This window comes from Nannospalax galili, unplaced genomic scaffold (assembly GCF_000622305.1).
Source record: "Nannospalax galili isolate Female #2095 unplaced genomic scaffold, S.galili_v1.0 scaffold34, whole genome shotgun sequence".
Lineage (NCBI taxonomy): Eukaryota > Metazoa > Chordata > Mammalia > Rodentia > Spalacidae > Nannospalax > Nannospalax galili.
Window position 1 is genome coordinate 3566971 of NW_008338996.1, and position 18304 is coordinate 3585274.

Sequence of the window (18304 nt, forward strand, 5' to 3'; positions counted from 1 at the left end):
ATATATTTAGGAGCATTGTAGTTCCTTTCCCATGTAACTTCCCTGGATTAGATGTTCCTGTTTCTATGAAGTTTATTTCATTACAAACCTTCAGACATACTATAAGGATGCTACAGAAAAAAATATCATTGCTTGAGCCAGTGAGAAGGCTTTGCTGGTTAAGGCACTTGCTGCCAAGTCTGAAAACCTGAGTTCAGTTTCTAAACCATCAGGGTGGAAGAAGAGAACCAACCCCAACACATCACCCTCTGACCTTCACAAGGGTGCTGAGGCACACATACACACAGTTAAAAGTTAAAATCTCATTACTTAAATGAACACATTTTGGAAAGTAGAGATATGCAAACGGTAAGTGTCATTTTATTCTTTCAATTTAAGTCAGTGTCCTCACTTGTAATTAAAACAGCACTATTCATAATTACATTTCTAGAGACAAATTTTTCATTTTATTCTTTTTTTTCTTTTTTTTGCTTCCTTCTCTCCATTTGCCCCTGCTGAGCCAGAATGCTCTGAGAGATTCTCTTGGATCCCGTGGCTCCTCAGCTGCCCTTCCGCTTATGTTCTGGGGTGTGAATGCAGGCAGGGCATTTGGCAATGACACCCTCACTCGTTAAAATGCATCATTTCTACTTCACATGTGCCCTTGGGTTCACCTTTCCTTGAGCTGGCTGAGGATCTGTGGGAGAGACTGGGAGCAGCAGGCAGAAAAAATGCCCTCACTCCTCTTCTCAGCGCAATGATTTCATCTCCTTACCCTCCTCCTCCTCTGTCATTTCCCTGGTTCATCTCTGGGGATAATTTGCTGCTAACAATAACTGGAGCAGTCCCAGAGTTCTCCATCACCCAGATACTCTAAAGCTTCTTTCTTATTCCATTTTGAAATGATTAGTTAATGCAACCAAAAGGATAAGCCATCCAGGAATAAATGCAAACATCTTGCAACTGCTATCAATCATGCTTTCACCAAAACATTTATAGGAGGTAAAATGTCTATAAAATATTCTAAGATGTTTCTTTGGATGAAATCAGATCCACAGAGAGGTACATACCTCAATTATAACGGGTTTGACCCTGTGTAGTCACTTTACAGAGTGGTGCTTTCACATAAGTACCAGTCTGCTTAGAGCCACTCAGAATCACCAGAGGGTTTCTTGAAGACTTCACAAGGAAGTCTCCACTGTTTGTCTCTGTAGGAAACCATAGCGGATGCTAGTATCTTACCATGAACCCAGGAATAGGCATTTCTCTAATGACTTTAAAAAGTCTTCTCCACTGTCTTCTTGACTGAACTTTTTTTGACTATGATTTCCTTTTTTCCTTTGAACATAGACAAGTTCAGAGACACTGGTAGTTCACGCTCATGAAGTGTTGGGACTGTAAAGACTCAATTTGACATTGAATTTTAATCCAAACCTCCCTTTCTACTTACTACTATTTTCTTTTTCTTTATGCTTAATGTTATTATCATTTGTGTGTGGTCTCCGTGTGTTGTTTCATATGTGTATGTGATACACATGCCTGCACACACGTGTATAGAATTCAAAGGAGGATGCCAGGCATCCTGCTCTGCATGGCCTGTCTTATTCCCTGGGGACAAGGTCTCCCACTGAACCTCCTTCTCTCAATTATGGCTAGACTGGCTGGCCAGCAAGGTCCAGCAATCCTTCTCCCTCCACCGTCTACAGAGGTGGAGTGTTGGTGGAATTATGATGATGATGATGATGATGATGATGATGATGATTATTATTTTGAATTCTGAGGGATCAACTCAGATCATCGCACTTGCACAACAAGTAACAAGTATTTTTGTAAAAGAACCTCAGAACTCTATCTTCTGCATGGTTAGATATAGTAAACAAGCAAAGCATGGAGCCTGTTGTGTCACTGTGTGGACAACAGAACCCTACGCATGTTCAAGGGTCATAGAAGCCTTGATTGTGCAGGAAACACAGAAAGTGACTCCATGCACAAGGGGTTTCCTATCACCACAAGGCAGCCTGAACTTCTTTCTCCTTCTAATTCTGAGTCAAGGAAGCAAGAGAAATAAAATAATCCTGTTTCCTATGAAAATAATAAAATAATAATAACATATGCCACTTATCTTTTACAGCCTGTTTTAATTTACAAAGAAGTCTTCCAATATTATTTCCACTAACCCTTATGGGAAGATTCATGGAGATATGCTTCTTTAATGCTCATTGGATATAAAAGGAAATAGACCTGGAGGAAGTTTATAAATAATCAGTATAATTATGATATTCAGTCATATTGCTTTATTACATTTCACAAATATCAAATCCCACCTTTCCCAAAAGTTCTATCTATTGGTAATTTTATGAAGAATATGATAATGCCTTTTCCCTTCCTGCCCTGACATTTACCCATGACCACCCTGCTTCCTATTGGACTCTCAAATAATCATAGCAGCATTCATAATATCGAAAAGAAATTATGTTAGATACTGTGTTTTATGATTTTGTTTAGTCTTAAACACATCCCTCTGAGACAGCATGTACATTTATGGAGTGGCAGAGTCAGGTTGTAGCCCAGGGTTTCTATCTTAGCCGTATAGGCTGGAGGAGACAGGGATGCCGGTGAATTGGCTTGTCAGCTTTATGTCCCAGGTAAAGGCACGTCTATGTAGGAGGGGAACATCTTTCTAAGAACCCACACCCCAATTTCCTGTCGTTTGTAAATAAACTTATCTCCCTTTTCAGTGCAGTACATTCTGGATGCATCATCGTGTGTGCGTGTGTGTGTGTGTGTGTGTGTGTGTGTGTGTGTGTGTGTGTGTGTGTGTTTATAAAATCAGAAGTCTAAAGAAAGGATGAAGGAAGATAATGCCTATAAGGATAATGCTTAGCTCTGAAATGAAAACTTTGGTCTTACACTTTTCTTTCATCTCCGTCTGTATCCTGTATCCAAGACTCCAGTCTTTCTCCAAGCCCTGCTCTTGTTATCACTTGTTCTGTTTGCCTGCCTTCACCCCTCCTAGGGGGGTGGGCCTTGCTGTAGACGCCCTATGCCGTGCATCCAGGATCCTTTTTTTAATCTCGGTCTAATTGGTTCACCCACCCTGCTGGGATGCCTAATTGGGAATAAGCATATTCTTCCAGTCCTCTGCCTTGGTGAGTTCTTTGCATCCAGGATCCTTTTTGTAATCTCGGTCTAATTGGTTCACCCACCCTGCTGGGTGCCTAATTGGGAATAAGCATATTCTTCCAGTCCTCTGCCTTGGTGAGTTCTGTGTTCTCCTCCAAGGGGAATTTGCTCGCTCTGTGGGCTCAGAAGTAAAAAATCTATTTTATGTTGTACTCAATTCACTGAGAACATACATGACATAGTCCCAGGTCGGCAGAGCATGTAGACAACATTTCTTCTTTCCTTGATTCTATTTTACCTTATTTGATCTCATGTGGCGTGGCGCATGGGGCGTCACCTGCATCAGGAGACAAAAGCCCCAGGCTCTATTAAGTCTTTCTAGTTTTTTTCTGTCTCTTCTTGGGTATATAACTTAATATATTTGGCACTCATTTTTCTGTGAATTAGTCTAATTAAATTTGATGACTTCTATGAATGTAACCAAAATGAAACTTTTAGAAAGATTATGCTATCCATGGGCCAAATTTGATCTGCCACTTGCTTTTTGTAAATGAAATTTTATTAGACTAAAACAACACTTACTCGTTTGCATGTTATCAATGACTGCTTCACATCACAGGGTTAGAATTGACTGGCTGGCTGAAATGCTTAGCATATTTACTGTATCATCCTTTCCGGAAGTATTTGCCTACTTCCTCCCCTACCACACTGTGTTGGTTCAAAACATATTTCTTTTTATCGTTTATGTGACTTAGCATTTACGACTGAGGGCTCAGTTGTTGAATGTTTGCCCAGCATGCTCTTGTCGGGGCTTTGTTAGTCCATGCATTGGTTAGAAAAAGCCTTAAAAGACCAACAAAGCCTTTTAAGGTCTGTGTTATTCGAAATCTGCAAATCAATTGCTGTTTTCTTTCTGGCTTCACCTTTTCATCGAACCTTCTCAGCTTCTCCGCCTCCTTGACGTTCCTCACACTTGGCAAAGGCCTCCTCCACATGGCCTTTGCACTTGCTGTTATTTCATCAGAGCTCACTCACCCTCTGACTTTTTCACTACCAGGTGTCTCAATGATTTCTCCCTCATTTCCTTCAAGCATCTCCTCAATAGCGTCAAATCAGACAGGCATTTTCTAACCACTACATGGAAACCCTGAGCACCACATTCTCTTCCTTCACTTGTCCAAATAACATTTATCTTCTCTCATGTTGATTTCTTTGATATCTGTCTCTTCTCATCTGAATGTAAGCTGCTAGAAAGCATGACTTTATAAAATCAATTTTGTTTACTGCTTTATCTTCAGGGCTGGAATAATAAGAGGTGTCAACATTTTGGATATATAAATTACCTTTTATCAACCACAGAAAATATGTAGGTGATGTGGAATACATCTGTAGTGCATTTTGATAAGGGTATAAAATCTTAGAATCCTCTTATTGTTACTTCCATAGCCCCAACATCCCCATAATAGCTACAGAAAAGCATAACCCCATTCTCTGAACACTTTCAGTCTGGATTCTTGGCCAATAAGAAAAGAGTTGGGGGCCAGCCAGGTACTCCAGCAGGTAAAGACACTTATTGCTAAGCCTGACAACCTGAGTTTAATTCCCAGGAACCACATTCCCTCAGACTGGTCTCTGATCTTCACACATGTACAGGTATGCACACACAATTAATAAATAGACATGTATAATATTTTTTAAAAACTATCAGAGTTGTTGAGTCCGGAGAGATGGCTCATGTGCTAGAGTGCTTGCATTAGAAGCATAGAAACCTGAAATCAGAGCCTCAGCACCCACATAAAAAGCTAGGTATGTCAGTGTTTATCTGAAGCTCTTGTGCTGGAAGGTAAATCACATACAAGTGGATCCCAAGAGATTGCTAGCTGGCCATTGCAGCTAAATCAGTGAGTTTCAGGTTCTGTGAAAGGCCTTGTTTCAAGAAATAAAGTGGAAGACCAGGCATGGTGGTAGGCGCCTTTAATACCAGCATTCGGGAGGCAGAGAAGGCAGGGGCAGGTGGATCTCTGTGAAGTTAACACCTGGTATCAACTTCTACAACACACACACGTACACAGTTACACACACATGCACACAAGTGCATACACAAAGCAAATACACAATACAACACATGCATGAAGAACAGATTTTGTAGGCTGAACTTTACAACAATTTAATAACGCTTTGACACATAGTCCTTTAGGCCTGAGTTCTCTTTCTTTTATTCTATCCCTCCTCTTTGCTCTATTTTTCTTTCTTTCTTGTGTACAGGATGTCCCTAGTCCCAGCCTGCCTGGAAGTCATTATGTGGACCAGACTGGTCTCCATCTCACAGAGATCAGCCTAATCCCAAGGACTGGGATTAACAGTGCAGGCCACCATGCCCAACATTCTTCCTTTCTTTTGGATACCCGCCCCCCCCCACAAAGTTCTGACAGAAACCATGTTCCCAGATTGAGTACCAGATGTTTTCAACCCACTTTGGGGATGACTGCAGCCTCATGAGAGACCCATGGACAGGGCACCCACACTACCAACCCATAGATGCCATGTGATAATATTGCTGATATCTGCCATTATTTATTGCCATTTATACACACACACACACACACACACACACACACACACACACACACGTCTCTTTCCAGCCGTTCTATCCATTTCATTGTCTGCTACTTTTGCATGCAAAAATTCATTTCCTGAAATCACTTTCTCTAACTTTGGCCAAATCCTGTTTTCTTCAAACCTCAGTTTGTACAAGAGAATTCTCCATCACCTGTGTTCCCACTCACCCCTACTCAACCCTATCTACAGACCACATCAGGCACCCTTCCCTTCAGATCTCTTCATAAATAAAACCATGGTTATAGTAGCACAGCTCACAACCTGAAGAGCCAACCATTTGTGTACACGTGTGAGCTGGTCTCTGTCCATGGTGCTGAGTAAGCAGCCCTAGGCATGGGGCTGAGGTTTTACAACACCTGAGCATTTCTTTCTTCTTAGGATTTATTTTTTATTGTTTTCAACTTTGTGTATGCATGTGTCTCTGTGTGTGAATATGTGCATGTGAGTGCAGATGCCTGTGGAGGCGAAATACATAAGATTCTCCTCTAGAGCCGGAGTTACAGGCAGTTGTGAGCCCACGATATGAGTGCTGAAACCTGATTGATACAAGAGCAACGAGTGCTCTTAACTTCTGAGTCATCGCCCCAGTCTCGTGTCCTGGAAACATGCTTAGGATGCCATGTACCTTCAGTCCTGGTAGTCTTCACATCTGCTACTCCCTGAGGGAGGAGCTGAGGACTCATCAGCTTCTTCTTTTTTTTTTTTTTTTTTTTCAGAAGTGGAACTGAGGGCAGACCTGGCATCTGTAGCTAGTGTGTGTCCCAAAGACTGTGATGGTTGTTAGGTGGCAGGTGGCATAACCACTCTGCATCAGTTCTAGTCTACTTTTATATTCTCCCTACATTTACATTCAAAAGGGATCTAAGAGTCAGTATATTTAGGTTATCGTTTTTGCAATACTGAACTGGCTGAGTGACCTTTAGCAAGTTATTTAACTCCCTGTGTGTAGATAAATATTAATTTTGAGAAATATGGGAAGATTCACATGAAAAAAGCAATTCATAAGAGTAAATTATAAAGAAACATGTACATGTGTGTAACTATATTGCCTGCATCTTGAGATGTGTTTATATGTATATATGTATATATATATTAATATATATGTGTGATTTATAAGTTTCAGGGATAGATTGTTGAGGAATACCTCTTTATCAGATATATATGGTGATTCACATCACCTCATATTGATTATCAATGGCTAAATAATAAGCTTCTCCACAATTTAATGACACAAAACACCAACATTATCTCAGTTGTGAGTTGGCAAACTGGGTGCCTTGTCTCTGAGTCTCTGATGAGTTTGAAGTTATGTCAGGGCTTGGCTGGGCAAGATTTGTTTCCCAGTTCATGCATATGGCCTTTGTTAAGCCTTAGTTTCTCTTGAGGCCTTAGTTTATCAGAAACTATTGGATGGAAACTTTTCTTGGGTTTGGGGTGTTTGCTATGTGAAATGACAGAGAGAGGGAGAGACAGAGAGATTCTGGTATTTTGTAACCTGGTCATGAAACAGAACTCCATCCCTTTCATATTCTTTGAGATTCACAAGGTAACTCTCTGCATATAAAACTCTCTGCTAGCTCTCCAAGTTCCTCCCTAGACCTAGCCAGTGTTCTGACTGTGCCCTGTCTCCTCATGTCCCCCATTTCCACACACCTTTCCCTCTACTCTGATGTTCCTACAGCATATTCTGTCTCCATTTATCACTGCTTCTGTCTCTGTTCCTACCCTTTTCTGCACATGGATAATATTTTTAAATATGTTTATATTTGTCAGATCATATGAAAATCTCAAAATTGTAGTAAAGGCATATCCTCCTCCCTGAAGCTTCTCCTATGCCATATGCTTCCTTCTACATCCTGTACTCTTTTGTTTATAACAACCTGAAAATACTTTGTCTTCCCTGACAGACTAAATTTCTTCAGCCCAGGGACTGGATCATGACCATCTTCACTTCATAGATTCACTTTAGTGTTTTGCTCAGTGCAATTGATTGACTTACATGCTTGTCTATGCTGTACAGCATATTATTATGATGCACAAGGTCTTATGTTGTCTCAGAATTTGAGCTGTGTTCAGAATCATAGACATAGAATCCCTTATTCAGACACAGATCATAACTGTCCAGGTTTGGAGATATATTCTAGCATCAAAACTCTTTTCCAAACCCCGTTTCCTATGAGTCAGGCATCAGACCCCACCTCTGAAACCAGAGCATATCCCGGGCTGATTTTCAGCACGTTCTGATTTTTCTTGCTCTGTTGACCTTACTTCATCCATTTCTCCCATCCTCTAGAAGGAAGGAGGGAGGGAGGGAAGGAAGGAGGGAGGGAGGGAAGGAGAGAGAAAGAGAGAGAGAGGGAGAGAGAGAGAAAGAGAGAGAACTTTTCATTAAATTCTGGTACTCATCATTTATGATCTCCACTTATCCCAAGCGACCCAAAGTATGTAGCTGAAGCAGGTCAGAGAGCTGGTGGCTCCAGGGGCCCTGCATCTTTGGTAGGAATGATGAGTGTTCTTGAAGCAAATGCAACCTGAACCAAATCCCACTGAATCTCTATTCCTTGCCCTACTTTGCATCTTTCAAGTTCACTATCTATGGACCTTTAATGATTTGCATATTCATACCTGGATATTTGTGAGGAAATAAAGCTGTAAATCAATATTTTGCATTAGATTAGTGCCTTGATGTTTCCAAAGGCATTTTCATACCATCGTTCATAGAATCCCACACCAGTAGTAGGAATTTTTTTTAAATTGGTATTTTATTTTATTTGTATGACTGCACTGCCTGAATGTATGGAAGTGCACCTGTGTTGTGCAGTGCCTGTGGAGGTCAGAAGAAGGCATTGGATTCCTTGGAACTGGAATTACAGACAGTTGTTAGCTGCCATATGGGCTTTGGGAATCAAACCTGGGTCCTCTGTAAGAGCGGCCAGTGCTCCTAACTGCTAAGACATCTCCCCAAGCCCTCTTCATTGGATTTTGTAGATGAAGAGATGAAGGCCCAGAAAGAGACATGGTTTCATAATGCTGTGCCACATAATTTCTAGTAGGAGAAACAAGACTTGGATTCCCATGTTCAGTGCTTCTCTGTCTTAATCTTCACTATCCTTAGTGAAAGAAAAATCAAAATTTCTCCACATCGTCTTAAGAGCACAGCTTTGTTCCTTCGAAATGATAGGTGCACAGTGAATTTACACTAAAATTTAGAAACGAAGAGTTCTGGGCTCAAAATGTGCTCTTTGGAATGCCTTAGAACTCAAGAAGCTTAGCGTCTAGGTCCTGGCCAATACTCTACCATCTACCTCCCTCCATTACTATGGTTCTTCCTCCTCCCCTTCCTTCCTTTCACCCACTTGCTTTATTCCTCCATCAAGACTGATTATAACTCCTGCCATGTAACGGGCACTGAGCTGATTACAAGGTGGGTTAGGGATTAACTGAGAAGTTTCTATTTTTGTAATACATTTCACAGTCTAGTGAGAGTGACTGACAAGCAAGTTAGAGGGGAATGGAGGGCTAGTTTCTCTAAGATGAACCAGAAATCGATAGTAAGCCCCTCTCACAGGACTGGTGTGATAATTAGCGACAAATGAAATGTGCTACCCCTGTGGACTCTAATGTGTGAATATCATCATCTCAATCACCACTACCATTCTCTTTACCATGATTACTATTTTCTTTAACTCAGTCTTTCCACTTGTAACTTAGCAAAAGGTACACCTGGCTTTTGTCCTCCAGATAGTCAGCAAGCAACTACAAGGTCATGCCTGCCACTGTACGACTCAGAATCCCACTGACCACAGTATTACTCAATAGATATTTGTTGACTCTAGAGGATTGAAACTTCAAATCAAAGTGTCACTTGACAAATATGAAAAGCAATTTTAGAGCTGGGTGCACAGTTGTAATACTAACATTTGGGAGGTGGGTTCAGGAGCATCATGAGTTTGAGGCCAGCCTGGGCTACAGGATAAGTTCCAGGCTAGCCTGGGTTACATAATGGCACATGTTCTGGAAAAACATATCAAATAAAAATGATGAAATTTTCATGTAGGAGTCCTGTCTGAAGGCTCTTAGTCTTTACACTTTGGCCATTTGTGACCTTTTGTGTTCCTGGCCTTCTGTCTCATCAGGGAGAATTTAGGAGAATTGAGGTATTCATTATGGTCTTCTTTATGCCTTGTTCTATGTTCTGGGGCATAAAGATGATTACAATTGTTTGAAATGTTCTGTATGAAATACACAAAGATTTAATTAAAAAAAAAGAAACAGAATGATGAAATTGTATGCACTCTTTCAGCTAAGGAGTAGTGCCTAGATGGAATAGATGGGTGGTATTTGACTTAAGGGCGCAAATGATAAGCTGAAGAATATTGGTCTTCTCTCCTGTCCAGGGAGTTTGCCCGTTGGAAGGTGAGGAATACAGCCATAGAAAGGAGAGATCTGGTCCGTCATCCAGTGCCCCTCATGCCAGAGTTTCAAAGGAGTATCCGTCTGCTTGGCAGGAGACCCACCACTCAGCAGTTCATCGATACCATCATCAAAAAGTACGGCACCCACCTGCTCATCTCTGCTACATTGGGAGGTATGTCAGCCACTGGATCATGGTCTTGTCATGGTTTTCTGTCTAGGATGGCAGGAGAATGTGATACCTTAAGAACGAAGAAGACATCTTAGTCTCTGTGGTATTACTGTACACATTACTTACAAGCATATGTCTCTGAGAAGCCAACTGTCTTGACTATCGTGGTTGTATCTGAACAGATGACTTCAGGTTGATGTGAAGTCTAACTTGAGAGTTTATTAACTCTTCTGGAAATACTGTTTAATCTTGAAATTAGCTGTTCCTTATGAATGGTTAACTGGATCATTGCCATACTTCTTTTGGAATGGGGTGTAATCTCAGGAAAATTGCATGTTAGGTATTTTTAGGGAATTGCTTCTGTTTTAGTCCCAAGGGGTGGTAGTTAAGGTTATAATTTCATAAGTTGACTGTGATTTGCATCTTCCATGGGCTTGGAATTGGTTAACAGGAAAGTAGGCCAATTACCTTGCCCTACTCAGCCTTATCCACATTCCCTACTAAGGCAATCTGCCTTTGAGAGGATGAGAGAAGGGAGTGGGATTAAAACAGTGAGAAGACAATGGGGAGCAAATGGGAAATCCTGCAAATTGGAGCATTTAAGTTGTGAGTCTGTGCATTACCTGATGTCCCTTAGGCATCAGAATGTTTTTCAGTGGCTAAGTCCACTGTACCCTCTGATATGGGAACATCTGTACAGAACTTCTCAGGTGCATTTAATCCTGGATCATGCCAGATGAAGATCTTAAGATAGTGTCAAAGCAGGGTAGACTGAGGTATGTGTACAACAGGGTCTCCTCCTCTGAAGGGGTCAGTGACAATCTCATAGAAAAAAGAGCAGTTCAGTTCAACAGGAGCTGGCTTGGTAAATGAAGGCTACAGTGCTTTCCTGGATGAGTACACAGTGTGCAACTGCATGTGTGTGTACATGGTCATATGTGTGCACACATGTGAATTCATGTGTGTGTGTCTGAGTCAAGACTGGCTTGGTAAATGAAGGCTACAGTGCTTTCCTGGATGAGTACACAGTATGCAACTGCATGTGTGTGTACGTGGTCATATGTGTGCACACATGTGAATTCATGTGTGTGTGTCTGAGTCAAGGGACTGATATTTGCTATCTTTCTAAGTTTCTCTCTACATTATTCTTTGAGACAAAGTCTCTCACAGAATGTGGAGCTTACTGATTTGACTTGACCACTTGGCCAGCAAACTCACAGGAACCCTCCTGTCTTGTCTCCCCAGCACTGTGATTATAGACATATGGTGCCATATTCAGCTATTTGGATTTAGGGGATACAAACATAGGTTCTTGGGGTTGCACAATGAGCTCTTTACTTACTGAGACATCTTCCTAGAACCCAATATATATTTTGATGAAGGTGAACTCAATAACTTGATAGTAATGGAAATATGGATGGAGATATTGGCTGGATAAATTTATTCATGATTACATTAATTTTGGCTAACACTTTATAAGTATCATTACATAGTTGGCACTGTATAATTTTTGTAGCCCTCAAAAGTACAAGTCAAATCCTATTACTTCTGTTTTATAAGTAATTCAATCAGAACTCAGAAGAGGTATAGATAATAAGTGGTGAAGTTAAGTTAAAAATTTAAGGTTTCCGGGTCACACAGCCTGCATTATGCTTTTCAACTATCAGTTGTCTCTATAACCAACTTATTCACCCACCAAACTACCCATCCACTCCAACAATGAACCAATCAGAACGTATTTGTGTCTGTGTTTAATGTTTTTAGTTAAATAGGACATTCAATGTAAAATTATTAGTATAAATTATACTCATTTGTAAAGTGAAAATGAGATATATTTCCATACTGTAGTATCTGCTTGTACCCTTTCCTTTGGCTGTTTATGACTTCTTATTTTATGTGGAAAAAAAATAGATGTTTCAAACAATTCAATTCTTCCATTAAAGTTGTGTTCTGGTCTGAGTCCCTGGAAATCCAAAGTAACAAAAGATTTTTCTTTCTCTGTGAAATATATTTTTAATTTCTCCAAGGCAAGGTGGTAAATTATTCACAGAGCCTTGTTCCTCTCCTGTTTTTACAACACAACATTTTAAAATATGCAACGCTTTGGATTGAAATCCGGTGTTGGACAGCAGGACCTGAATGCTTTCTGAGCCCTTGCTGCAGAAAAGCAGAACAAAGGAAGGGAAAGGGATTGAACGTTGACAAAATACTGTGTCAGAAACTATGTGAGGTTCTCCAAGTATCATCATTTTATGCCTTCACTCACTCATTCATGCATGCATGGAAAAGCATTTCTTAAGGGCCTCTCATGCACTGGGAGGGAAGGGGGGTATGGAGGGGGTAGTGAAGGAAGCGATGGATTCTGGCATGAGACTACCTGCCTTCCAGTCCTGCCCCTTGCTTTTAATTAGCTTTGTGTCACTTCTACAAGTCCTCAGTTCTCTGTGCTCAGGTTCCTCTCTTATGCTTAGTCATAATGGGGATACTTTCTCAATGTTTATTATGATGAGTAAAATAATGCATTAAAAGCTCTGAGCATGGAGGCTGGATGGACAGCTCAACCAGGTAAGAGCACTAGCTGCTCTGGAAGAGAACCCAGGTTTCATTCCCAATACCCACGTGACAGCTAACAACTATCTATAGCTCCCATTCCAGGGAATCTGACACCCTCTTCTGGCCTGTGCAGGTTTTCTGTGCCATGGGCTCACTTATATACATGGAGGCAATACACTCATACACATAAAATAAAAATACATAAATTTAATTTTTTTAAAGTCATAAGCACACTCTGGCACAGGGCTGAAGGGAGAAAAATACTTGGCATACTGACACCTTAAAAATTATTGTTATTGTTGTTATTACCACCATCCTTATTCTCATTCCCGCTGTTACTTAATCGAGCTAAAGAACTTGGAGAGTCCATGACTGAAGCCGAATCCTGTCACTCACCAGAAGAGTGGGAGGTTTTCAGAAATTCACTTTCCTTTCACAAGATCAGTTTCCCAACCTCTATAGAGGGAAGTGCAGAAAGGTTATTTATTATAGGTTTTTCTATGAACACTGTATTCACAGAGAAAAAAATGCTTTGATAAACCTTTTGAGGTGTCAAGTAAGTCTCTAAGGGCATAATTAAATAACAAAAGACTTGCAGGATAAGTAAATGCATTTGTTGATCTCTTTAGGGTGATGAGAGAGGTTGGTCAGGGTGAAGGAATAACACAGTGGAGCTGGGGGAGGGGTGCAACAAGTTCAACATTTCCATGGGTCCTTAAATATTCATGAAATCTATTACATTCACAAAAATACTTGTTGTGAATGATCTCATGGAGGATAGTTTAGGGACAAATTCCAGGTCTGGAGTAACACAGAAAAAAACACAGATAGTAAATTTCTTTAATCCTTATGAAAAGTACATTTCAGACCAAGGGGAACACCTTGGAGACTGGGTGTCTGAGAGAATTGTGCATGATTAAGCTTGCGTGAATGCGTGGAGTATGTATGTGCTTACCTGTTGAAAATATGCACATAATTGACTGTCAATCCTTGAATGTGAGTTACTGTGTGTAGTTACACACCTATGACAGTACACACATACATATAGATATGGTGTATGCGTGTAGGCTTATATGTAAACTTTTACATGCATGCAAAAATGTGCATCACATTTATGCCTTTTTACAAATGTGGGATTATACTCCTTGTCCATTTCTTAATTCTATTGTGTGGATTTGGTATTCCCCACACTGCATTTTGGAAGGCCTCCCTTTGGTTGAGAGGAAAGCTAAGAATAAAATCACAAGGGCTGCAAACAAAGGTTGAGGAATATCCCAGAGGCCCGAAGCCCAGTCACCTCCATCCCTCACCTAGAACTGCATCTTCTAGTGACTTTAAGGTAAAGGCTGCCCCCGTCTCTCTCCTTCCTATGTGCATCTGAGTCTTGTCACTCTGAGAAAAGATGCTGCTGGGAGTGATGCAAAGCCCGAAGGCCTAGAAGACTGAGGAAAGACCTATGTGGAGAGAAGCAATTTTCAGAAATGCCCAAGTGGGAACACAGCTACAAACAGCAGATTCTTTTAATAAACACGGAATTAAGTCTTAATAATGCAGCAAGAAGTCCATTAACCCCTCTTGATCTAAGGTTTGCCTCTGCCAGCTCACAGTCCAGAGGGAACAGGCTTATTTCACCTGCTATTCCACTGGCCCCTAAGAGAGCCTGAGTTGGCTCGTGGAATATCTATTCCCTCTGCTTTGCAGCTCTAAATCCCTGAATTCACTTACCATTCACATTTCCACCCATTTATCAAAGCATCCATTCATCTAATCATCTGTTCACACATCTATCCTCTACTCATCTATTTACTCACTGAATGATAGCTGAGCAGCTTTTCTTCATCAGACCCAAGGAGAAACATTGGAACCATTAGAAAGATGACTTGGGTAATCCACATTCTCCTTCACCACCAACTGTCTCTGGATCTCAAAATGTAATGGGATATAAAGTCATTCTAAGCTAGATTTTCAGGTTGATATGGGGTCCAAACAATACAGCAGCATTTATTATTGCCCAACAAGGAAGGAAGGTTTCATCAGAAATGCAAACTTGAGCATCTTACTCTGCTGTCAGTAAAGTCAACAAATGGAGTCTTAGGATGAACTTGGACAACCTTTGTCTGGGAGATTTCAGTCTGGTATTGAGGCAGATATGTCAATCAATAATCACTGTAGAGTTGGGACATGTCGATGTTTATTTATTCACCTATAGTCTTCCTACTATTTGCTAAGCACATAAATCGTATAATGCACATGTGCTAGGTAAGAATGATGAGGGATTTTTAGAAGAGCTTTGAGCACATAGTGTTTCTGCTATAGTGGGTGAGACAGGCTGTTAACTCAGAAATCCACAAATACTGGAATAGGGAGTATTGTGGAGAGATACATGTGAGCTGTGTGAGCGCATGGAAAGAGTTAGTAACACGGTTTCAGTAAGGAGGGGAGGCAGAGGGACTTATTCTGAGGGGAGATGCTATCGTAGGAGCTGGGGTGAGTAAACTTTGGCCAGAAAAGAAAAGCAGGGTGTCAACAGTGACATAGAGTGGGGTGTATTTTACAGAGTAGAGCCGTTGGCAGTGAGGTAAAGAGGGGTGCATTTTGAGAGTAGACTTGTGGGGAATGAGGCAGAGCTGGGCATGCTTTACTTGGTGGACTATGTGCACCTCGTGGTGAGGGATACAGCTGAGAAGCCGAGATACCAAGTTGTCAGGACTTGTACCCCATGCTGTTGTTGGAGGTGTTACATGCTGGTCTGTATTCTTGTCTGTGTCTTCATGTCTTGCTGATTCATCTGGAATATGGAAATGATCCAAAGCTGCTGTCTTCTGTAACCATTTCTGGCCAATAGAAATAAAATGTGACCTCCAAGTGTGAACCATAAAAATCATGTTGAATTTTATTGCGGAGTTAACTAGTGTAAGTCCAGGCAGTCTAACTCCGTGATCTGTGCCTATAACCACTACTACTACTAACTAACCCACATTCTCCTTCTTTTCTCCCCTCTCCCTTCTCCTAGTCCATTAAGTCCCATTCTTATTTCTCCCCTTCCCTCCTCTCCCTCCCTCTGTTCCTTCCTCTCTTCTTTTTTTTTTTTCCTTATTTGCCTCTTTTTTTTGCTATTTTTTTTTCTTTTATGGAAAGGAGGTGGTGCCTGGGGATTGAATTCAGAGCTTTGTGTATGCTAAGCACACACTCTACTGAGCCTCACGCCAGCCCCATCCAGATCAATTTTTCAAGGACCATAATGAACCAGATACACATTTCAAGACTACATTTTGAAAAGAAAATCAATTTAATAATACAGTTAACTTACATTCAAAATAGTATCATATCAACATGTAATTAATAAGTCAACTACTAATGAGAGGTGTTACATTTTTATGCTTAATCTTGTGTGGTTTCATTTATCACGAGTCACTGTCTCATTTGTTTGGCCCTACCATGCCTGCCAAGGTGTTCTAACTGGAAAACGCTCAGCACAGGTACAGGAGCCTTGCTGAGTGAAAAGACTAAAGGGTGATGGAGGGAAAGGATCCCTTCTCTGGGCTAATGGTGTGGCCTGGGAAGCCAAGCCTGAGTGGTACTAAGCAGGGAGTGTGTCAGGGACAGTGAAGGGACTGCCATGAGGGAATGACATGAGAACTGAGCCAGGGTTTCAAAAGTCAAACATTGAGGAGAGGAAGAGGACAGGCTTCTTCTGAAAGTAAATTGCTTTGTTGTTCTTCAACTGGAAAAGTCATCAGTATTCTAAAAACATTCCGATTGTCCTAGATACCAGGCTTTGTGTTGCAGGATGTGATGAAAGTTTTTGTTCTCTAAATATTTTGTTTTATTAAATTGACTACATGTAAGGAAGGATATTATATAATTGATTAATTGAAATGGTCAAATCATTGTAAATAACAGTAGCATAAAGCTTACTGTGTGTCAGGTAGGATTTACATATTTCATATAATCAATTTAATCCTTATGACGAGCCTATGAAGGAGTTAAAGTTCATATCATCATTTTTCATACTAAAGACTTGCAGCTCAGAGTTGCTAGCTAGTTCAGGTCAAGGCAGGGTAGCTCCAAGGTCTCTGTGTATAACTACTACTACTATCAATTAGCGTACTTTTTTATGTGTATCTTACTTTTAAATTTCTACTTTATTTTTAAGAATTTAATATATGTATGCAGTGAAATATAATCATATCTCCCCTCTATCTCCCCTTTGAATTCTATTTCCCCAACACACCCCTTTCCCAAATTTGTCTTTTTCTTTCCTTACTTTTTTATTCTCTTTTTAATCCCACCTCACACTCTTTCCTGATCTTCCCTTCTTCACTTTCTTTGGGTTGGTTGAAGATTGAGTTTAGGGTTTCTTGTGTGTTAGCAAAACCTGTACCTTTGACCTAAACCCAGAGCCCAATATTAACTGCTTTTCAAGTCTTAAAATGAAGCAGTCCTGGTTCTCAATATTTTGCACATATTATCCAATTTATTATTTCTAAAAATCATAAGGGGCTAGGTACTAAATTGCTCTGGTATTGCCAATGAATAAGCTGAGGAGCAGAGAGGTTAAGAATGTTCTGTTATGTTGTTATGTTATGTTATGATGTTATGTTATGTTATGTTATGTTGTGTTGTGTTATGTTACTATAGAGTGGAGGCAGGAGAGTCAGTGTCATGTTTACTTGGTGGGTGCATATAGAGCTTTCTTCCCCCTTTCCACTGAAACAGTTTATTAGCTGTATTAGGTACTCTTCTGTTGCTGTAATAAAACACCATGACCTAGGCAACTTATAAAAGGAAAAGTTTATTGGGCATATAGTTCCTGAGTGGTAGGTGGTAGGCAGGGTGAGGGAGGCATGGCAGGAGGCAACCAGATAAGAACACTGAGCACTTACATTTTAAAGAAGGCACAGAAAGCAGAGAGAGGCAAGTTGCCGATGCGTAAGGTTATGGATTCTCAAAGCTGCTCCCAGTGACATGCCTCCTGAAGGTTTCTTGACCCTTCCCAAACAGCATAGCCGACTGGTCCCAAGTATTCAAATACTTGGAACCTGTGAGAGACAGACTTCATTCAAACCACCACATTAGCCAATTCAATACCACTATTGCTTAGTAGTATTAGAAATCTGTACATGAGTTTCTATGTAAACTTCGTGAAAACAAATCTACAAATGTCTATATTTATAGCTGTACACTATGCAGTCATCTATTCATTCATTTCCTTTCCCATTCACCATTCCATTCATGTGAATATGCATCTGTCTCTCCCTATTCTGTCTCTTTATATGCATCTATCCAAGCATCTAGCTACCTGTTCATCTTCTGTTTCTGTACCAAATTTTCGTATGCTCCCTCTTTCCCACTGTAAGATGTGAACTCTTTTGTGCTCTAGAAGTACAGTGCTTGGCACAGGTAAGCACTTAAAAATAGCATACAGAATGAATAAGAAAACCA

At 40.6% G+C, this 18304-nt stretch overlaps 1 protein-coding gene across 2 annotated transcripts in view; it reads left to right on the plus strand.

The window, feature by feature from the left end:
* Brinp1 (BMP/retinoic acid inducible neural specific 1) overlaps positions 1-18304 on the plus strand; it is a 185342-nt gene that overhangs the window by 99519 nt on the left and 67519 nt on the right. For both annotated transcript variants that reach the window (XM_008833478.2, XM_029563717.1), the window contains one exon: positions 10119-10309. In XM_008833478.2, the coding sequence (XP_008831700.1) occupies positions 10119-10309 (191 nt within the window). The remainder of the gene's footprint in view (positions 1-10118; positions 10310-18304) is intronic.